General features: G+C 38.1%; 3 protein-coding genes across 6 annotated transcripts in view; 2 read left to right on the top strand and 1 right to left on the bottom strand.

The window, feature by feature from the left end:
* LOC121524915 (probable E3 ubiquitin-protein ligase HERC1) overlaps positions 1–4,770 on the bottom strand; it is a 71,529-nt gene extending 66,759 nt beyond the window's left edge. For 3 of the 4 annotated variants that reach the window (XM_041810499.1, XM_041810500.1, XM_041810497.1), the window contains exon 1: positions 4,671–4,762. The gene's annotated coding sequence lies outside the window, so the exon portion shown is untranslated. Of the gene's footprint in view, positions 1–4,670 lie in introns of all 4 variants that reach the window. The other variant, XM_041810498.1, reaches the window with a different exon arrangement.
* Positions 4,771–8,644: 3,874 nt separating this feature from the next.
* Positions 8,645–10,431, top strand: esm1 (endothelial cell-specific molecule 1). Its single transcript, XM_041811516.1, has 3 exons — positions 8,645–9,182; positions 9,611–9,754; positions 9,904–10,431. The coding sequence occupies exons 1-3, from the start codon at positions 8,876–8,878 to the stop codon at positions 9,996–9,998; spliced, it is 546 nt and encodes a 181-aa protein (XP_041667450.1). The 5' UTR covers positions 8,645–8,875; the 3' UTR covers positions 9,999–10,431.
* Positions 10,432–19,702: 9,271 nt separating this feature from the next.
* arhgap24 (Rho GTPase activating protein 24) overlaps positions 19,703–23,277 on the top strand; it is a 136,196-nt gene continuing 132,621 nt past the window's right edge. Inside the window, exon 1 of the mRNA XM_041810905.1 lies at positions 19,703–20,116. The gene's annotated coding sequence lies outside the window, so the exon portion shown is untranslated. The remainder of the gene's footprint in view (positions 20,117–23,277) is intronic.

The raw sequence follows: 23,277 nt of genomic DNA on the forward strand, positions 1-23,277 counted from the left end.
AACATAGAACACATCCAGGCTAGTGGCATAGGCCCAGTGGGTTTCACTGAAATGGGTCAGCTCACCCTATGCTAACAGCTAATCAACACACCCACACTGAGAATGAGAATTTTTGTCTCATAAGATGTTACATCACACAGCAGCAAAAGGATGCATTTGGTTTATCATAATTTAAAAGTTTCATATGTAAAAGGGTAAGAAAAAAAGGCAAGAGAGTCCTTATAATCTGACCTTCTTCATATCTGATTCATAGTCTTTGTCTCAATCACATCTCATAACAAAAAATATTGTGAGACACATGACCACTTAGCTTCACCAAACCCTAAATCTGGCTGTATTTTATTGTCTTTAAAAAAAGAAAGGGAGAATGTCTTGTTTCTGTCAAATGGAATTGTAGAAGAACAGATTGCCTCAGAGATAAGGAGAATTAGTGTTTTTTTGTTTGCTTTTAGGGCTTTTAGACAATGCCAGTTTCTTTGAAACCAAACAAGGAGAGGTCAGACTTATAATTTGCTTAGGGCTGAAAAGTCATAACCAGAAAAAAACTAAGGTAACATGTTTTTCAAAAATTAAAAAACCTTATATAAATGGGCTAAAGCACCTACGCATTTCAACTTACAAACAGTGCATTAAGGACTTTAGCCTGAATATACAGGCATCTGCTCTACCCACTCAGTCAATCCAGCGCCAACTTTGGCCTTTATTGTAAATACACTCCTCTGATTTGCTTTGATAACCTCTAGATAGCAAAGTTTTTAATGAGAAAAATACTACATTAAAGATAATCTACAGTTGCTCAGCTGTAAGAAACAAACTCTTGGATCATGGTCTTGAATTTTTCCAGCACAAAATGTCAGAGGAGTGAGAGAATGCTAGTTACAGGCAGCAAAAATATGCAAGCATGCCACTTTGACCATTCTCCACAGTCACACAGCCTCATCCGTCTAGCCTTGCCTGAGGCCTGCGGGGCGATATGGTTTCCACTTTCGCCAAAAATAACAGCAAGCATTGATATAGTAATGGGCCCTTCAGTCAGACAACCACCAGCCAGCAACCACCAGAAATGTTACTATGAAATTGTGGGAAATTAACATTCAGGACACCTCTTGGGTTTGACTCTGTTTTCTATTCTTGCTCAGCTAGATTCAGACTTCATCTCCCAGTCACTACACAGCTCTGCTAACAGTTCTATTAATAAACATAGACATAAAAACATCTTATATTACTTGCTGTTAATTACAGATGAAAATTTGAGATGAGCAACTTTCCAGTAAGCTGTAAAATTAAAATTAAAACAAAAGGGGCTCAAGTGTTAGGCTTGGGGCTAAAATTAAACATGCTGTATTCAAACAGTAAAAATCAGTTTAAGTGACTGGCTTTGAATGCACGCAGCACCCTGCATGATGAGAGGAAAAGCAAATGTCAGGGATATTAAGAAGAGCTGACTGGAACTGGGTCACATTTTTCTGCAGATATGTGAACCTGTAATGTGACATATTTTAGTCTCGGTTTTCCAAATAGTTGTCAAAATACTAATTGGATGAAGCAATACTCTTTACTACAGCACGAATGTGATTGTTAAAGAGCTGAAATTTTAAATAATAATAGTTAGATAATAATAATAGTTAGATATGAATAATAGTTAATTTAGGGCTGTTATGACTCCTAACAACACAATTAAATCCCCTTTAAATACATTTTAAATCAATATGACAAAAATTGAATTATGCAACTCTTCATTTTTGATCAGTGGAGGGTGCTACCTGATGTTAGTATCACTTGTTCCACTTCAGTAGCTAAAGCAGAAGAACTTATTGGTGCCACTTACAACGATTAGTTATAAAAAGAGATTACTTGTATTCATTCAAGTGATTGTGTCAATTCAGAAATTCACTTTATTCTTGTGTTTTTCTGTACAAATGGAAAACTAAGACATTGTGATATACTCCAAACCAAGCCCCATTGTTCAAAAACAAAGCCAATGTGGAAGTGCAAAGACTGCAGTGTCCACTTGGGTCTGGCTCTAAACACCCCAAAGTCCCATATACAGTCGTGTAAATGTTTTAGGCTTTCATGTAGGGCACTAAGGATTCATCCCGGGCCCAATTTGCCACAACCCGGGGCTGGAGATGGTGGGAGAGGGCGGCCAATCAAGCTCAACACACTTCTACACATCGATTCGCAGCCAAGGTCAAACTGATAATATGCCCAGAGATGGACATCCACAGCAGGAACAGGGTCTTGTGGCAACCCTACTACCCCCCTGGATGAAACATAAGCCATACTTATTCACCACAGCCACCCCTCCCTACTTCTTAAAGATGTGGACTTTGTATTTTCTTAACAGATTCTTTTCTCATGCCCCTGGTAATACGCAAAGACATCCAGAGCACAACAAGGTTGTGTCATTCCTCCTTCACGCCCGATGGTGCCCTCTGACAGTTTACCCCCCACATCTATGCCTTACTGCAGCCTCAATTTTTTGCTTAGACATGCTTTGAAATTAAGCACAGTACTGTGCACCAAAGTAAAAAGTAGAAGTCAACTGATTATCAGCCCTGATTATCATGGCTGATTATCTGTGTCTACATCACTGTCAGTACAGATAGTTGGTTTAAAAAGTGTGCTACTTGACTCCACTGTGACTTACGTCTTCTGTTCTGTTTTCACTCTCCAGTCTCCCAAAATTCCCACTTCTAACACTATTTGACTGGCTAGATAGAATACCAATTATAGCCTTATTAATTTTTAGCAATTACTTAAGTTCTTTTAAAATACAGATTTAAAGTCCATCAATCCTGCCCTCAGGCAGAACTGCATCAAAAACAGGCATAATTCTGTACTGGGAATCACTGCATGGGCTAAAGAAAAATTCCAGAAATCATTGTCTATCAATACAGTTAACATAACGGCACCATCCACAAATTCCAGTTAAAGCTGTATCATGCAAAGAAGAGGCCATATGTGAACAAAAACCCAAAAGGCTGCCATCTTCTCTGGGCCAAAGCTCATTTAAAATGGACTGACGCACAATGGAAAACTGTTCTGTGGTCAGATGGATCAAATTTGAAATTCTTTTTGGAAACCATGGACGCTGTGTCCTGTGGACTAAAGAGGAGAGGGACCATCCAGCTTGTTATCAGCACACAGCTCACAAGCCTGAATGTCTGTTGGTATGGGGTGGCATTAGTGCCTGTGGTGTGGGCAGCTTACACATCTGGAGAGACACTATCAGAGGTTTAAAAGCAAATATGTTCCCATCCAGACAGTGTCTCTTTCAGGGAAGGCCTTGCACATTTCAGCAAGACAATGCTAAACCAGATACCTCATCCATCACAACAGCATGGCTTCACAGTAAAAAGGCCAGGCGCTGGATTGGTCTGCCTGCAGTCCATACCTTTCACCAACAGACACTGAAGAATGTTAAAACAATGCTACACAATGGTAGGCATGGCCCTGTTCCTATTTTTTGAGATGTGTTGCTGCCATTAAATTCAATATGAGCTAATATTTTTCATGAAATGAAAAAAGTGTTCTATTGTGAATAAAGCATGGGTTTATGAGATTTGCAAATCCATTTTATTTACCATTTGCACAGATCTCCAGCTTACTTGAAAGTGGGTTTGTAGTTAACAATCCACTGAGTAAGATTTGAGGCAGGTCAGAATTTTTCTTTTTTTATCCACCACAATTAGAAGTTATAAAATAAAAACATGCAAACCAAAACCCTGCTTGGTTGTTCTTATAATAAGCCTACCCTGCAGCACAGGTACAGAAGGTGGCCATCATTTACACCAAGGTAAGTAGCTCAGCTATTTGGGAGGAACGTTGCTCTCCTAAATCACAGACAAAAAGGTTGTGGTTGATGACTTTTGGCCCCCTGACTCTCGTGACTCCCTGGGTCTTGGTGAGAGGAGTCCCTCAGGCTAACTTCAGACCGGTTGAAGGTGTTACATTTCCCATGCAAAGGCATGCAGACTGAGCTGGAGGACGTTTTGGCTGCTGTCACAACGACAACACTACAATAAGCATAAAACAATCGATGTTAAGATGAACAGTAGACAAAAAATAATGTAATCATTTCTTTGAGCCATAAACTGAGAATACCCTCAGTTAAATGACTGTACGTTTCATTCTAACCTGGGCTGTTGAGTAAATTAACCGTTAAAAAACCGTTAGTCTATTCACAATGTCATATCATAAGTTTTGAGTTGGACAACTATGCTAATGACATTAGCTGATAGCATCACACAATTAACACACAATTAACGGCACAGTCCAGCCCTGCTATCTGCCTTCTCACTTTGAAGCATCTGTCAACATTTCGTAGCGCCTACATGTTTTTCCATGTTAAACGATAGTAGGCTCCTTCTTACATTATTTTTATTTGCTGAACCGACACTAAATACGAAATATGTGTATTTTAAACGCACTCCCCGCCGTGCCATTCAAAAACACCGGTAATATTATTCTGCATCCACCGTGACAGCTGAGCTAACGCTGGCTGCAGTGCAGTTGCTAGTCAGCTCCATGGCTGTCAAAACCGACCAAGCCCCTCCGCTGCTTGTTTGACAGCTCCAAGAGAAACACTGTCGGGGCTCGTCAACGTCCAAACAGTATTTCAAGCTAAGTATGATAACAATAAAATAGAGCGCAGACATGTTAGTTACCTTGACTGTAAACCCCCGCAGTTTTATGGTTTGCGTTACCTGTCCCGTCCCAGTGAGGTCTCCCTCGGACGTGAATATCATATCAACCTTCTCCTCTTTCCCTCTTCTTCTTCGTCTGTTTGGTGCACAAACAACGGTAGCTAAATTCTACCGCCACCTCGTGATTAGGAGTACGGATTGCAGCCGTTGTCTACAACACCACCATGATTTTTATTCTGTTTACCTAAATTTCGACATCAATTTGGACTCTAGGCCACCATAGTTTTGAATATGTTAAAGCACTTTGATTCAGAAGGCGAATTTTCTGAGCAATTGGACATCAAAGTGTTTTCGAATCTTATAAAAAAGGATATCATATGCTCAAAAAAATAAAATAATTATTACAATAAATCATAGACAACACTAGATCATATGAACAACATGGATCCAATTGCTTTAATCAAGATTATCATTATTCTTTGACAGGGAAATTGCTAAATATAGGCCTATTTTTCTTCATCAGAACTGAAGATCTTTTTTTGCATGGGCATATTTGTCAAACTTTACTTTTTCAGATCATTAAACAAATCTTAATTCAAGACAAAGATAACCTCAGTGAATACCAAAGGATGTGTTTAAATGATGATTTTATTTATTAAGGGGGAAAAAAAACATCCAAACCTGCCTGGCCCTTTGTGAAAAAGTAATTGCCCCCTTAACCTAATATCTAGTTATGCCACTCATGGCTGCAAGAACTGCAAGCAAGCATTTGCAATAACTGATGATGAGTATTTCGCATCGCTGTTGAGGAATTTTGTCCCATTCTTCAGAATTGTTTTAATTCAGCCACATCAGTGGGTTTTCAATCATGAACGGCCTGTTTAAGGTCATGCCACAACATCTCAATCAGATATAAGTCTGTACTTTGAGTAGGCCACTGTAAAACCTTTATTCTGTTTTTTAAAGCCATTCAGGGGTGGACTTGTTGGTATGTTTCGGATCATTTTCCTTCTGCATGACCCAAGTGCCCTTGAGCTTGAGGTCACAAACTGATGGCAGGACATTCTCCTTCAGGATTTTCTGGCAGTGAGAAGATTTAGTGGTTCCATAAATTACGGCAAGTGGTCCAGGGTTTGCCCAGTCACTTTCTTGTTGTAATAGGAGTAATTTTGGTAGACAAGCTACTTCTGGGAAAGTTTACCACTGTTATAAGTTTTCTCCATTTGTGGACAATGGCTCTCATCATGGTTCGCTGGAGTCCCAAATCCTTAGAAATGGGATTGTAACACTTCCCAGACTGATGAATGTCAGAGGTTTTGTTTCTCGTCTGTTCTTGAATTTCTTCAGATTGCAAAATGATGTGTTGCTTTTTGAGATCTTTCAGCCTACTTCACTTTTTCAGACAGGTTCTATTGAAGTGATTTCTTGATTCAAAAAAGCTGGCAGTAATCAGGCCAAAAATGAGGTTAATCACAGTTAACTCATGATTTAACAAGGGGGTAATTACCTTTCCATGTTAGGCCAGTGAGGTTTGAAATTTTTTTTTTCCTTAATGAATGAAAATCATTTTTAAACGGCATTTTTGTATTTACTTTGGTTATCTTTGTCTCATATTAAAATGTGTTTGTTAATCTGAAATATTTAAGTTTGAAAAACATGCAAATAAATAAACAAATCAGTAAGAGAGCAAAAAAATTTTCACAGCATCTTAAATCATTGCCATTATGAGGTTGCATAGTCACTTAAAAAACTACGAATTCTTTTTCTAAAAGAAAAAGGACAGTGATAATGTCTTATGAAATCCATGCATTAAGAGTGCTTGGGGTTCACTTCAGCCTCACACATTTAACCAGGTTCCAATTTATGACTCATCTTTCATGTTGGCAGAAAGCTTGCTCCTTTCCTATATGTCTGATAATCTGGCAGTAAAGTACTTATTTTAAAAACAACTCAAAAATGCACAAAAAAAAAAAAGCCAGTCATAATGGAAATATGAGTAATTGTAATTATTTACTTTGCACCCCTGAATGCAGTGGTAGACTCAGGGTGATCAAGGGGCTGGGGCAAAAACCAAAATACAAACAGGCACCTGCTGTAGTGGGACACCAGCACACCAAAATCTGCCACATATTTATGGTGAAATAGTTTAGATAACATAGTTAAGATTAAACATTTTTTATTAAAAGCTTATATCTACTAGAAAAAAAACTATTTCGCAATTTATTTTACAAAGATACACAAGTGAGGATGTCAGCTTTAGCTTCAGTTTGGACAATGGCTGCTCTACTGGAGCAGCTGTCACTGGGGAGGTGATATATACAGTAGTTTTAGGTGCTTGGTGCTAGGAAAGGGGCACTTTATCACATTTTGTCCAATAAGACGACAACCTAGAGAGCACTTTATCACATACTCCCCATTAGAAGAGCACCTATCTAGAGCATTAATTATGTTTTATCAACTGGAAAAGGCCCTATGGAGGGCACCTTATCCTAATTTGCCTTCTAAGAGGGTACTCTAGAGGGGTGTAACATTCATTTTGTATCATTATCTGTAGTAAATTATGATTAATCACTTCCTTTTTATTGCATTTTAAAATTCCACAGTTTTTCATCTAAGACTGTTTTTGTGCCATTTTTGGAATTTTATACTGTATAAAAATAAGGGTATTTGACTTCTTGTTTGGATACAGAGCTGCTTTAATGGACAAATTAAAAATTATGATATATATTTAACCACAGAAAAAGGAAATTGTTATGGATTGAAATGGAAATAAGTAAACAGTAAAATGTAAAGGTTTGTTAACACACTGTGCAGATGATTTTTTACTTTTCCACTATGAGTGTTTTTTTAAGTGAATTAGGGCTTTAAAGGCAGTGGTGGACTTATTTTACATCACTGTTTTTAATCCAATTTCATTTTGAAAGTTTTTTAAGGGTGTATTTCTCACCAGAGGTGCTGCTAACAGTGGCGGTTTGCAGACGGGGCATCTGAGAGCTGCGGTCTGCAGCCAGACTGTCCTGTGGTACTTTTATCAATATCAAGACTATAAAATAACTGTTGAAAAAATAACTTGCTATGGACTGAAATGGAAATAAGACATAAAAGAGCAGCAATGGACTCACTGCAGTGGCTTCAATGGTGTAGCTAAGGATTTAGGGGCCCTAGAAAGAATGTTACACAGGGACCCCCTTAACCAGCAAGCCAAGCAGCAAATATTGCCTAATTTTTACAGATATCACTGCATTTTAATGTATTTTTAACCATAATTTCCCCATGTATGAGCAATATCTTTACTAAATTTACCTGTATTATTTTGCACTGCTGGACCACACCATTTGGACATTTTTTAAGGGAGGAGCAGGGCCCCCCAGTATTGTGTTTTACTCTATTTGATACAAATTTCAGTCAGTTGACCTATTCAGTTTGTCAATTTTGATTCAATGATGACACCAAATACTAAGAAAAATAAATGAAAACACACTTTTTATTGCAGGCTTCTTAAGGGCCCCTTCCTACTGTGGGCCCTGGTAATCAGTACCCTTCCCCCCCCCCCCGTGCTACGCCCCTGAGGGGCTTAACCACAGTACTCTGCACTGATATGGGACAATAGGGCCTGCGATTTATCGGGTTGTAAACAGTGCACTAACTTAATTCATCGCGATTAATTCAATTGATCTTGACAGTCCTGACAATAACGTAAATTTTCTCTGTGAAAAAAATCACATCACATATTATACCAGCTCCCATTCACAGAGCTTAACCTTTTCAGCTGTGTTAAATGTGAATGTCCTCTAATCAAAGGATGTCGAGCTGAAAATATCCTACATCAATGTAATCCTTCTTCTCCAAGCCAGTCACGACAAACCTGATGCAATGGGATGTTTGGGGGTGCCGTCACCACTCACCAAGACAAAAACAAACCAAAGATAACTTATGACATCAGGTCACACGCATTTCAATTCCTGGACGGCGGTGGTGCAGAGTAAATCCCACTTCCAGGCCGGATTTCTAAAAAGGGGGCTGAGTGGCTAAAGGGACGACAACACCGGAATGAGGAAATTGACGAGGGTAAGTCATGTGCAAAAACAAAGTTGTTCAATGCTGATAACCGTACAACCTGATGCACCACGGGTCACTCTGCACAAGTCTCCCAGAGGTGCTCCCCGTCTCTGTCTCTCCATCGAAACCCACAGCAGCCCCTCCACGCGCTCTCCCCGGATCCAGCCATGTCTTTTCTCCTCCTCACAGTCTTGTATTCACTTCTGGTGCACGATGCGGAGGCGTGGGGCAACAATGTGAAGTACGCGGTGAACTGTCCGGACAGATGCAACGCGGAGCGGTGCGGCGGGACGCAGCGGTGCACACGGACCGTCCTGGACGACTGCGGCTGTTGTCAGGTGTGTGCAGCCGGCAGAGGGGAGCACTGTTACCGCACCGTGTCGGGCATGCACGGGGTGAAGTGTGGACCAGGATTATTCTGCGAGTTCTACAAGGATGAGGACGACTATGGAGACGAGTATGGCATCTGCAAAGGTAGGATAACATTTAGCACTGAAATGTGCCTGTGTGCTGCATTAGGAGTAAAGACTCCTCTGCTGCACCAAACCCCATTATGTTTTTACATTATTTTAAGGTCTGTTTACTGAAATGTCTCCTAACATTCTGATTCTACTAATTCTTTGTGGACATCTGCATTTGTAAGTTGAAGTCATGCATGTTAATTTTAATATAAGAATGGACACCATGCCTGTAGAAGCTTATGATGCTTTCAAACATCACTCTTCCTGCAACTATACATCTGCATTTTTGTGTGCATTGCCCCCTTTATTTTCTCACTGATTACCATTTTGTTGTGCGTGATAATGGAACTGCAGCTCTATAAAAAAGCAGATCTTTTCCCCCACTTCTCATTCTGAATTTGTAGCAGACTACTAAGAAACACCATCTTTATCCCCCCACAGACTGCCTGTATGGGACTTGGGGAGTTGAGTGCCGCAAGACATGCAACTGTAAAGGTGGCATATGTGACAGAGAGACCGGAGCTTGCCTCAACCTCAAATTCTTTGCCAAAATCGCCAGCAAGCTCAAGACTGAGCCACAAATAGGTAAAACAATCTGAAACTTCTTACAAAGAAGATTTTACATGCATATGTTTTACAGTGTTTTTATCAGCGACTTAAAAATTTGGATAAATCTAGTCTCTTAAATGAAATGTTAATTTCTTCATGTATAATATGATTAAATGTGTTTTCAGGTGGAGAGTTGGGCTCAGGAGAGGTCAGCGCTGCTCAGAGCACGGACCAGCACTCAGACAGATCCACGGTTCAGAAGCGGCTCAACCCTCGCTGACAGGTGCTGTGGAGACTGAATCTGTTCAGTGTAAATGTAGCATTAACTTATAAATGAACTGAAAGATATATTTTATTATGTTAAACAATGATGTCAAACCCCTTTTTGCAGCATTACAGAGTTTTATTTGGTTGTTTGGTTCTCAGTTGAAATCATTATCTATAAATATGCAGATGAAATATGTTATTCTCTTCAAGTTTTGTCTTTTATATTTTAATTTAAATAACCTATTTTGTTTGTTCCCATCAGCATCCACAGTATGCTTACATTTCTTGTTAAGTGCACAGCAATGTTTCTCATTGATTTATTCTGATGTGAATAAGTTTTCCATGAATATGGTTTGTTTGTACTGTGAAGGCCAGCATGTAAAATATAATGTATTTGACACCAGCCAATGTAAAGAATGCTCTTACAATTAAAACCAAAGCTATCACTTAGTGTTGTCCTTTATTTCTTTATGCTAATTTATCAATTAACTTCATGTATTATGCATCACTTGGTAGGATTACTGGATCTTCTTAAAACCTTGACACAGCGGTTTATCGAGCATTTCCACGGACATAAGCTGTGGGAAAATAGCCAGCAAGGTGGGTCTGAAAGTTAACCCCTACCCCAGTTTATTACAGTGGGGCACAAGTGTTAAGAGAGCAGGAAACCTTGAGCATCACCATCAATGGTGAATTTTTAGGCAACACTCTGCAGTAGAGATCAATTATATACAGGGAAAGCACTGAAGTTTTAAGTCATTGCAAAAAAAAATCAACTCCTTGATTTACAAAGCTCACACTGTTGCAGGATTTACCTATTTTTTAAACTGGTGGTCATTTTAAATGAATGCTTCACTGCATAAAACAGTATCTGGTGTTCAATACTTCAAAAGCTTGAATATATAAAGACTTTCAGAGTTTAAAACCTAAGTCACAAACTTAGAATAACAGCCAAACATGAAACACACAAGGAGTGATTGCACCACTCTGTTAGTTTTTATTCATTTTGCATTAATCAATGTTGATTTAAAATTGCTTTGAGATTATACAGTGTAGAAATTAATCTTAAATCTAGAGTAAAAGTGAGTCACAACTTGACAGTCAAACTATTTTATCAAGTAAAAAATATGAAAAAAGTAGCCAGCTGTATTTAAGTGAGAAGTCAGCTGGGAGCTGCTGCTTATAGAAAGCCATGCAGTTCTGTTAGTTAAAAATGTGGCTCTTTGACATATTTTTCATTTTGGATTAATGCAACATCTTAAACAGAGGGTGTTTTTTTAACTTTCTGTTTGGATACCAGCCTGCTTTTAATCTCAAAGAAAGTAAGGAACTTCTGGTAGACTGAAGATTTTTTCAAAATAGCATCACAATTACAGCAATAAAGCTGACAGCCTTTGTTAGAAGTTAAAGGCATAAATGGAAAATAAATCAGACTTTTGGTGGTAACTATAGTGACTTTTAAATATTTGCCATTACACAGTTGGCTGGCCTGCATTGTCTTCAATCATGCAAAAGAATATTTGCACATTTTTATTTTTAAGGCAGTACTTGCACTGATTCTTTCCAGTTTTATGAAAATGTTGGAAGCTATAATCTCTGTTCTGTGTAAAACAGAAAACAGAAAAAGTTGGAAAATCTGTCCCTGCTATTTGTTTGGAAAGTGTGCACTGGAAAGGGAGTTTCAGATTTGCTGATCCTGCTTGGATTCTGGTTTGGGGTCTGGAGAAGGTTGAGTCTTTTAATCATCTTTCAATTAGGTTGAAGTATGGAGGATGATTCTGATTCATATGTGATTCATAAGATCCAAAGGATTAAAAAAATGAAAGTGCAGTAAAGTTAATAACAGAACAGCAAAAGACAAGTTCTGATCAAATAAAAAATGGTAAATGGGCTTGAGCACTTCTTAAATCTGACTACTGAAAAGGCTTTTACAACTATTCACTTATTCATGGTTGCTGCTGCTTTATAAAGTGTTTATCAGTGAGGATCCACAATATCAGCATGATAATGATGTGGGCAGATATGGAGATATTCTTAACTTTCTGCCGATAATGGCTGTAATTATCAGCATTTTCAAAGACATTTTAAATAAATCAGCTGTTTATGCTGGAGTCTTCAACAACCTCTCTTGAGTTTTACAACCCTACATCTGGATTTAACCAGTCTTAATGAACACAGATTATTTGTACTTATGCTCTTGAGTATTTTTAGCCCTTTTATATACTTTTAAGTATCTCAGGCTCTTAACTGTAAGGCTACGTGGTTCTCTGGAGTCTGATAAAAAGCTCTGCAGAGGTTTCTCAAAATCTCTGTCATGGTGGCATCCACAACAACATGCATGACCCTTAAGAGCTGGAAAGATGACTCTTGCAGTGGTTTGTTTAGTTCATCCATAATAAATCAAATCAAGCTAGCATTTTACAAATAATCCCAAAGAGGATTAACAGCTCTGTAAATTTGCTTAATCCCAATAATGATTCCAATAAACTCTTAAAGAAGTTCTGTGAAAACAGAAGAAATGCTGGTTTTCTTGAAAGACATTCCAGGGAAAAAAAAGTTTTGATTAAAGGGAAGTGGGAACTGCTTCTCTGAACAGTACAAATGTTGGGAAGTCTGCATAGAAGCATGTCTTTTGCGTTGAGGTTGTCTCGTTTCCCATGTCAACACGACACACAAACTGAAGAGCACAAGAGGTTTTCAAGTGCTGAGAATTTTTCGGGCATCCTTGACTCATAACGTCCTGGAATGCCCTTCTTTTCTCCAGAAATGGTGAAATTTTCTTTGTTTCCCATGCAGAAAGCATTTCTCAGGAATGTCAAAATGTTCAACAGCTAATAGCATGAGAAGAACTGGAGAGTAAAGACAGGGCTACTGGCTTCACATAGAGGGATATTTATGAGGAGAAAACTTACTGTTGTCTGGAAACAAACTGCAAATAAATCAGTGAATAAAAATGAACATTTACATGATAGCGCAAAAAGCTCAAAGAAAAAAAAGGATCACTAGCAACAACATCAATAGCTTCTATAAGACTATACTGAATGCCTGAATCTAATGGAAGAGTAGGTGAAAGAAAAAGTGATTGAATATGCAGCCACAACAGCCTTAGTTACATTTTACACTGTTGTGTAGTTTGCTGGTTTAGCTCAGTCAGTAGGGCAGGCACCTACATAAAAAGGCTACAGACCCTGGCACAATGGTCTCAGGTTCAAATCCACACGCTGGCGCTGTTTGGTGTAGGCCATCTCCCATATTTCCTGGCTCTCTTCAGCAAAAGGCACCAAGTAAATCCTAAAGAGTAATGCAAACAAATGTAATCTATCATCAAAAACAATTCCTGGGGTACGGCTGGCCTAGTGGATTAAGGGGCACCCTATATGTGTGGTCGGCCCAGGTTGAAATCTGGCCAGTGACACTGTACCGCATCTCTCCCCAGCTCTCTCAGCCCTATTACCGGTTCTATCCACTGTACTCCGCTATCAATAAAGGCATAAAAAGCCTTTAAAAAAAAAAAAAAGCCAAAATAAGAAAAGCTTACAGCTGATTTTACCTAATAAAGAAAAAGTAAAATGTGCTCGGAAAGTAACAGACCTTGGAGGATATTATGTAAAACCTAATTTATTTAAATCTATACCTTCAATTATGTGCCACTGATCGCCTTCACAATACATTGAAAAAGTGTATCTGAATTTAAGAGTGTTAGCTGGCATACAGTATTGTTTAGCAGGAGCTAGCTTAGTATTAAGACTGTAAGCAGGCAGACACAGCTAGCCTGCTCTGTTAGCAAGATCCAACCACTTTAATAAACCTTTAAATCTGCTGAACTAACATTAGTTTAGTGTTTTTTTTTTAGCTTGCTTTAATACCCAGATTTGCATCGTGTAAGATGACTAACCGTGAGGCTAGCTTTATAGCCAGCTATTTTGTTTCAAAAGAGTTAGCTAGAAAAAGTTTTAATTGTTTCCTGTACTCATGCTCAACTAAGCTATCAGCTGAAAAGAGAAAAGATTTGCTAAAATCTTTTGCAAAGGCAAATGATTTGAGCGTGTAATGCTGTTAAAATGGTTGTGTTGGTCGCCATGAAACAGGAAGTAGTTTTTTTGATGGACTTAAAACACTTAATAAAGCCATGAAACCCGGCAGATAAAATCATAGCGGGAATGGGAATGGATTTGTATCAAATTGGTAGGTGGGTGTGGCTTATTGGCTCAGTGGCGCCCCCTACACTGTTTCAAAAATTAAGTCCCTGTAACAAGTTTAACCTAAAAATCTGAAAATTAATTGATATAAGGATCATGCAGAGACCTACAAAAAAACCTCTGCACCCACATTTTCATCTCAACAGGAAGTCCAGCTTTTCATATTATGCCATGATAAAGGCATAAAGAAGGCATTTTGAAGGTACCGGCTTATATCAACTCCTCCTGGGATGCTCATTCTTTCCACCTGAAATTCCTTTTACTGGTTGAAGAGACATGATGAAATAAAATCTTTTTTTTTTTTTTTTTTTTTTTTTTTTTTGCATGTATTCTAAACTCTAAGGGTATGGCTGTGCCAATCTGCCAAAAAAAATACATTGTCTATAACCCAGTTAATCAGGGTTAGGCTTCTCAACCTTTAATGGAAGTCATGGAAATTCATAGCTGTTTAACAAGATAAAAAAGCTAGCTTCACACAAAGTTAAAAAAAATCGTTTACCGGAAAGGTAATGCTTTACATTGCTGTTTTTATGAGGACAAAACAAATGTTACATGATGTTTTTATTTGTAAGCTTTAAAGAAAGTATAAGGTACAACATTTTTACACATGGGCAGAGTTTGACAAGCTCTTTGTCTCTTTACTGAGCTAAACTAAGATAGCTTCACTGTATAATCAGGGATATGTATAGCCTTATAAGTCTGGTTTCATTCTTCTCCAACTTATGAGATGACAAATTGGTAATTTCCAAAAACATCAGACTAGAGTTATACTCTTAACTGAATGCATTTGTATGTATTGATTTTTTAAATCATTTTTGGTGGATCAATAGGTAGCGATAACATACCAAACATCTTGCATAGATCTAATTCTTTGGCTCAGACTGCATAAATATCCCTGTGCTGTCTAAAAATATCTCTTATGAGCCTCACCTCTGACTCTTACTGGTACAAAAAAATGTTTTCCAGTATTCAGCTTGTTTATTTCCTGTGCTTCCTGACACCTGTGAAAATGGCCCTTCTTCCTGTTGTTGTTGTGTCTACAGAGGACAGGAATCTAAAAGCATGGGCCCTTTTTTTTTCAGGAGACACTCCAAAAGCTTGGAATTTGTAAGTGACACAAAAAACTTCCTTTGTCGGGTTGTTAGAAGAGGAAACTTCCTATCCGCTTTGTTTAATTTTAATTTATATGAAGGCCTGACACCTTTGCACACATCAACAAACACACTGTCACTGTGACAAAGTTTTAAATACATTAAACATATAAGTTCTTTACAATAAGAGAAATATAGGGGACAAAGATTTGACATGGGTATATCCTCAGTATAGTTATCCATTAAGTAAAACAAAAAAAAAACCTTCATTTCTCCCAAGAAGGCCATTTTGCTTAACATGTAAGACCAACAAACTAAGATACAATTTGTTTTTCTTTCCATTCCCGGTTTGGGAATTATAAGGAATGTCTATTAATCAAAATATTAAGTAGGGGAGAAAAAAATTGCAACATTTTTTACATATTCCTTCATAACTCATAGATTACTTGGAATGCACACGCCATTTTTAAATATAAGAAACATATACTTTTGCACTAGTTAATAAAGCTACTGCTGTATTTTAACTCATAAAGTCGTGACTGTTTTGTTCAGTTCAATCCAAGTAGTCAGGGTGTTATGGTTGCCCCTGTAACAGGGGTAATTGTAACAGTGTTTGGGGGCAATTGTAACATTGACCAGAAACATCATATTTACCCTCTATATTTCAGATTAAGGGTAACACTAAAGTATTCCCATTTCTGCTACAGTATCACATAAATTTACCAAGGTGTTTTTTTTAGCCAATATGGTTTCTTATTTTCCCCAATTCAAGTAGGCTCTAATATGAATTCAAATCAAAAGATGTATCTATTTATGGACACATCAAAACTTATTGCACTACTAAATCACAGTAAGAATTATTTTCTACTCAGTAAATTTTTATTATTTAGATCTATTCAAATCATTTCAGATTCATCAATCAAGAACTCTCTTGCCAAACTTCGATAACACTTTGCAAAATAGACACATTAAAATCACAACATAAACAAGATTGATTAACATGCATTTTCTTTTAAAATTTGTGAAATATATCTATTCTTAAAAAAAATTAAGTCAGCATTTGCTTACATGAGGCAGTATGGCCTGTAGTAGGCTGTGGCAATTGCAACACAATTGAAACGGTGTTATAATTGCCCCTGACTCAGCAGCCATAATAAAGTCTCTCATACTAACTACTGGCACTCATGTTAGCATAGGTTGTTCATGTTGATTTTTTTACCAAAAGGCCAGGGATCAAATTAAACAGCATTGTACTTTACTATCATCTAACCTTAAGACAACAGAAGAAAAACATTTGTCAAACCAAAAAGTAACTTTCATACCTCAAAATCAGTTTTTTTTTTGTTTGTTTTGTTTTTTTTGTTTTTGTGTACAGCTTCTGTGGTGTGGAAGTATTCCTGCTCTTTTTCAGCAGACAGAGAGAATCCTTCTGAGCATGTGCAGAGTAGCTTGTTTCTAATTGGAGGAATTAAGTGTGTTACAAACGTCCTGTGTTACAATTGCACCCGGTCTCTCCTACTTGCATTTGGTGACATTAAACTGGCTCATATTTCAAAATATTTTTTTTGTTATTATTAATGTATTTAAGTTCAAGAAATAAGAACGCTATCAATTTACTTCCAGTCAGTGGACAGTAGTGTACCATTTCTGAAGCCAACAGCCTGTAGAACCGTCAAAAAAGAACTTAACATATTATCAAACAGCAACAGTTAAGCTAACATGTTTATTTCAGCTCCTAAACGTGTCCAACAGATTTGCAGAGATAATAAGTATTTTTTCCTGTGCTGTTTTGAAGCTAGCTAACTGGTTATTGGCAGTTTTACCTCTGTAAATGAAAGGAACAATATGAGCAAGACTGGAAAAAGCTCATGCTAGCAATTTTAATGGCTATGACTAATTACTGGAATAAGCTAACATGTTGATGCTTGTTTTAACTAGACTGAATATGAATGCTGTTTACAATAAAACAAATATTGAGGAGAGTTTTTCCTGACTTTATCCTAAATTTGTTTGAGATATCTGTAAATGCAATGGGATTGACCGTCTATGGGGTGTTGTCCACTAAGATATTAGAGAGAAAACAATTTGGAATTCCAGATGTAGAGTTAAGTATGATCGTTTTAAAAATGTTCAGTGTATGGATAGATGTCTACTTAGGGCTTATATATTTTATTTATATTGACATAATAAGAGCTAAAAATGTAGCTTATTCTGACTTTTATTTGAAGTTTAGTTATTTTGTAGTTATTGACATTTTATAGATACAGCAGAACTTCTAAAGGTCTAGAGGTCTCTCGAAGTTCTCTAAGCCAGATATTTGTCACTTCAGGGATGTATCTCCTTAAAACCAAGGACAAGGTGACACGCTAACAGATAATTATAACCGCACGCACACACACAGACACACACGGTGACACAGACAGGTATGGGAGCAGCCTGCTTTTGAGGGCCAGAGTGTTCATAAGTGCTCAGGCTCAAATGTTCCTCTTGTTCCCCTGAGAACCGATAGGCCTCGCAACCAAACAAAGGACCCTGGAAAATAACAGGAAAGCGTTGGTGAGAAATACCCTTTATCTGACTCCCTGAACACGTCACTGCTGCCTCTACAGAAACAAAGGTGCGTGAACGGAGTAGTAAATAACACTGATTTACTGCAAATAGATGTTCTGGTATTTACAGTCTGGCCCGGCCTCAACAGGTTGTTTATTGGAGCAGTGGAATGACAAAGCTTAATGGAGACAACATAAACACTGTGAACAAGGAAATTAAGCAATTAGATTGATTACACTGATAGCAAATATCTACACCGCACAGTGACACACATGCTAGCATGCTAATTGTTCCCAAAGTAAATTTTGCGTATTTGATGCCTTAAATAGGCTTTTCCCTTCCTTTAGTATCTTATCTTGTCTTTTCTTCTCTCATAAACATCTCATAGTTTACTGGCACAACAGGCGTGTGCAGCCTTGACCTCTTTGACCTGACAGATTACTGACCCCTGGAAGGATTGTCTCTCACTTGTTTGACATGACGTTAGAAGACATTTCCTAACAGGTCAAATATCATTCCTAAGATTTATGAAGACCTAAAATATTTGTACTTTGTTTTTTCTCTGTTGAATAATAGGTGAAGTTGCTGTCCAGACATGATGAAGTTAAGCACTGTTTAAAAAAAAAAAAAAAGAATGACACTCTGTTAGTACAATTCCTTTCACCACTACTTCCTGTTATGTACAAAAATGTTGTCCCACATTGAGCTAAATGTGATATTTGACCATATATGTGTCACATATACTGTGATACTAAGCACCAGCAACTGCAATTTCAGATCCGAGGGGTCTGTGGGTAGAGTCTCCTATCATGCTGTTCTGCAGAATGTTTAGAAGTGTAATGTGTTTATTTGTGTCTAGATGTTTCCTGTTGCACAGTGATCCCTGCTGGGGTTCTGTTGGTCATGTTTCTGGCGGACTGTTGTTATTTTTGTGGCTCGACACATTTGCACCATGGGTGAAGTTATCCACTGAGTTAGGGTCCCAACCTGTGACTTTAAGCGATCTAAAAGCTTACTCTCTGATTTGTTCTTGTCAGAGGAGACCCGCTTTGCAACCCATCTGGGATACCCAGGTGGGTACAATGAACCCGCTAACAATCACACATAGATCCCAGTTTGCAATCCCATGTAGACCCCATGTGGGGCCATGTATTTTGCCCAATTGATCTCCACCCAACACCCATTGTAATCCTGTTTGAAACCAGTATTGGTTGTTGACATGGGGCCATCATGGTACATGCGGACAATCCCACTTAGAACCTATTTCACAGTCCCATGCAGTCTCCATGTACCAACATAGAACTTTCAGCTAGGACAGAGATGGGTCTCATGCATTTTGCCAAATTGGGCCCCATCCAACACCTTGTAAGAGCCATATTGGTAGTTGGCATGATGGGGCCATTAATCCACAGACAATCCCAAAGAGAACCCAATTTACATTCCCATATGGGACCCACCATCTAGCCCATTTTGGCCCCACATAGACATGTTAGCTGGGAAGAAATCGACACATTATCTCGGAGGAAAAAACTCATTTTTTATCCAAAGATGACAAAATAAAAGTAGGTGTAGTCTCAAGAAAACAACCGAAGAGAATCAGTTAAAACGTTCAAACAAATAAAAAATGTATGGTTACATATCCACTTTGGGCATACATACATCATACACTTTTTTAAAACCATTTTTACAGGCACATTTGTGACCCACAAACTTGCTCAGTAACGTCTGACGTCACGTGATCAATGACCGTTGGTTTTTTGTTCCTTGTTATTAAAAGGCATTAGCTGATGGGTTATTCATTGGCTATGGTTAATGCTGTATTAACCATCTTGATTATTTAGAGTTCTAATTTAAAGTCGTGAGATGGATGCCAACCGCCGTAAAACCATAAGAGGAAGAAAAGGCTACTTTTTAACGCCCTCTGATAGCCATCTACGAAGAAGCTTCAGTATTAGTTTCTAAGTAGCACTAACAGAAGATGGCGCAAAAGTTAAGCTAACACGTTCATTCGAGCTCTTAGAAGGGTCGGACATATTCGGTAAAACATCGAAGTTATTGCAACATTCTGTATGTTGCTGAAACTAGCTAGCTGGTGACTGTTTTACTTATTATAAGTCTGTTATTGAAGGAAAAACGCGCGAGAGCGGGTGAAGTTAGCGTCTACAAGTCTCTTTGGATACGGCTAATTCCTGGAGTGAGGATGCTAGCCGCCGAAGTGTAGAGGGGCGCCAACCATGGGCAATTAAGAGATGCTTTAAGGAGAGGAGTGCCTGGAGCCTGATAGCCGACGTGTATGTATAACTCTACTTAAAAAGTTCTTAATTTTTTTGACACACCTCATACATTTATTAAGGTTACCACTCTTCAAACAATGATAGTTAGCCATTTTAGACCTACATATTCTTGATATAGTAAAATAAATTTCCCCCATTTAGATTAGGGAAAGTAATACAAGGACTGAGCCAAATACATATAAGTTTTAAGTGCCAAATGTTCATGCTTTGGAAAAATATTGTTTTGACTGCATACAATTCAGAGAAGTAACCACAACAGGCTGTTCAAGTCTCACAATCAAGAAACTTTAAAAGCCACCAGTAGAGGGCAATGTAGCATCAACTGAAGATGAGATCTGTGGACACTTTCTAAGAAATATAGTTCTTCAAATTTTGATGAAAATTTTGCCTGAGGGGTAGTGAAGGGTAAGCAAAACACAAGGCCAAATAAATTTTTAAATTTTAAATTTAGTGGTAGTCCGATGTTTTAACTTTGTGGAGGTCAGAGTTCACCAGATTTTATATACATAGAAGAGGAGAAGGAATTGCCTGCACAGCCTCACTAATAATAAGATGAAAACGTTTGTAGAGGAGTGTCAGTGCATGCTGACCTTGCATGCAATCATTGTCAGGTAAAAAAGCAAATAACACTTTTTTGCTGCATGTTTTTGTCCCAGTTGAGACAAATTATGACATGGATGAAGAGATGTAGGGAGTGACACTTAGACATATGGTGCTGTGAAACAAGTATTTTCCCCTGTCCTGATTTCTTATTTTTTGCACATTTGCCACATTTAAATGTTTCACATCAGTCAAATTTTAATATTAGACAAACATAACCCCAATAAATTTGTTGGCTTTGTTTATTAAGGGAAAAAGCCATCCAAACCTGCACTGCCCAATGTGAAAAGTAATTGCCCTCCCCCACCAAAAACCCTCAGCTATCCCCCCCTATCTGATTGTACCACAACTGCAAGCGTTTGTGGTAACTGAAGGTGAGTTTTTTACATCTCTGTGGAGGAATCTTGGCCCCCTCTGCTCTCCAGAATTCTTTTAATTCAGCCATATTTGAGGGTGTTCGAGCAATAAATGGACAGTGAAGGCCAGACAGGATTTCTGGTAGTAAGCAGAATTCATTGTTCCATCAATTACAGCAGATTGTCCTGGTCCTGATGCAGCAAAGCAGCCCTGGATCATCACACTAACACTGTTATGTTTGACTCTATGATGTTATGTATATGACATGCTGTTAGTTTTACACCAGATACAACGGGATGCACACTGTCCAAAAAGTTAAACTTTTGTCTTGTCGATCCACAGAATATTTTCCCAAAAGTCTTGGGGATCATCAAGATATTTTTTTGGTAAATGTGAGACAAGCCTTTTTGTTCTCAGTAGTGGTTCTGGCCTTTAAACTCTCCCATGGATGCCATTTTTCCCACTCTCTTTCTTGTTGTTGAATCATGAACACTGATCTTAACTGATTCAAGTGGGACCTGCGAGTCTTTAGATGCAGTTCTGGGTTCTTTTGCGACCTCCTGGATGAGTCGTTGATGTTCTCTTGGAGTAATTTTGGTTGACCAGTCAATCCTGGGAAGGTTCACTGCTGTTCCAAGTTTTCTCCATTTGTGGATAGCGGCTCTCACCATGGTTGGCTGGCGTCCATAAGCTGTAGAAATGGATTTGTAACACTTTCCACACTGATAATGTCAGTGACTTCTTGAATTTCTTTAGGTGGCAGCATGATGTGTTGCTTTTTGAGATCTTTAAGCCACTTCACTTTGTCCAAAACATAAAAAATCAGGAAGGAAACAAATAGTTTTTCTCAGCACTGTACTGTAGTGTACGGTCTTCTCACTTTGAAAATGCAGCAGTCGTCTAAAATATAATCTTATGTCCATTGCATTTTTCAGCAAACTTTTGCCTAGAGAGATTCAATAACAGAGTCCACAAGAAAAAGGGACAGATGTAATCTGGGAAAGTTATGAATTCTGTGTTGATTCATTACCTTTAGTGTGATGGCTGAAAACCTTTGGAAATTAAAAATGCAGTAACTAAATTTGGCCACTTGAGGGCATCAGAGATAAAGTTTAAACAGATCATATGTGCAGACTTTAATCTATGTAGAGTAGTTGTGATACGGTCTCCTTTCAAGAAGTCATTCAACCACTGATTAATGTCTGCATTAACAAAGAATAAAATTAAGAAATGGCTATTAATGGAAATTATTATTCTGTATAATATTGCCCTTATTATACTGTTTTATGATATTCAAAGTAAAAAAGAACAACAAAAACAGTACAAGCAATGTCAGAAGAGACCTGTACTGTATTTAAAAACAAAAGTGCAGTTGGTGCAAGAATTAAGACGAGGCATAGAGACATATAAAGCCATACAGAGATATTTCAAATACAGTATGTTCAATGGATTTCAGCAGCAGGATGTTAGTTGTTGACATTTTTATGACCTCTGAAATGAAGCTGCTATAATTTCTATAATCAGCAAATTCACTAATATTTATTTCAGATTGACCAAAGAATTGTGATGTTTTTTGGAGAATTTTAAAAGTTGATCTGGGATCAGTTATTATGGTGCCATGAAACAAAATAAACTAGAATGGCCGTCTGAGGTGGCAGACCCACGCCTAAGCAGCGCCACCGGGGAACATTGATTACTATGGTGTTCAAAATTCGAAGTCCGAGAAAATGGGTGCGTGCATCACCAAAATCTAATCGATTCTTCCCTGTCACTATCCCAATATTCCCTGAAAGTTTGGTGAAGATCTGACTTTCTGTTCTCGAGTTATCTTGTACACATACAAACAAAGAAAAAACAAAGATACGGAACCCTTTACATAACCCCCCTGCCGATTTCATCAGTGTGGGTAAACAGCAGCTGATGTTTGCTCAGGGGATGCATGCCTTGTATTTTTAAAGCCCAGAGTCTTGCAGGTTATAAATAAAGCTACATTTCTGTGTCATCCCCATCAGTCCCTGACTGAACGGGATAATAGATCAATTACTTGTTACAACCAAACTGAAAGATGATGACCAGTAGACAGTTGTTGTCATGTCTGTTTTTATTTAGTATCATACACCTGTCTCACTGTAGAGAGTAGTATAGCTAGCTGATTAGTTTGTGAACTAACATTAAAGAGGGATCCTAGTGTTTTGATCCAG

Source organism: Cheilinus undulatus, linkage group 17 (assembly GCF_018320785.1).
Source record: "Cheilinus undulatus linkage group 17, ASM1832078v1, whole genome shotgun sequence".
Lineage (NCBI taxonomy): Eukaryota > Metazoa > Chordata > Actinopteri > Labriformes > Labridae > Cheilinus > Cheilinus undulatus.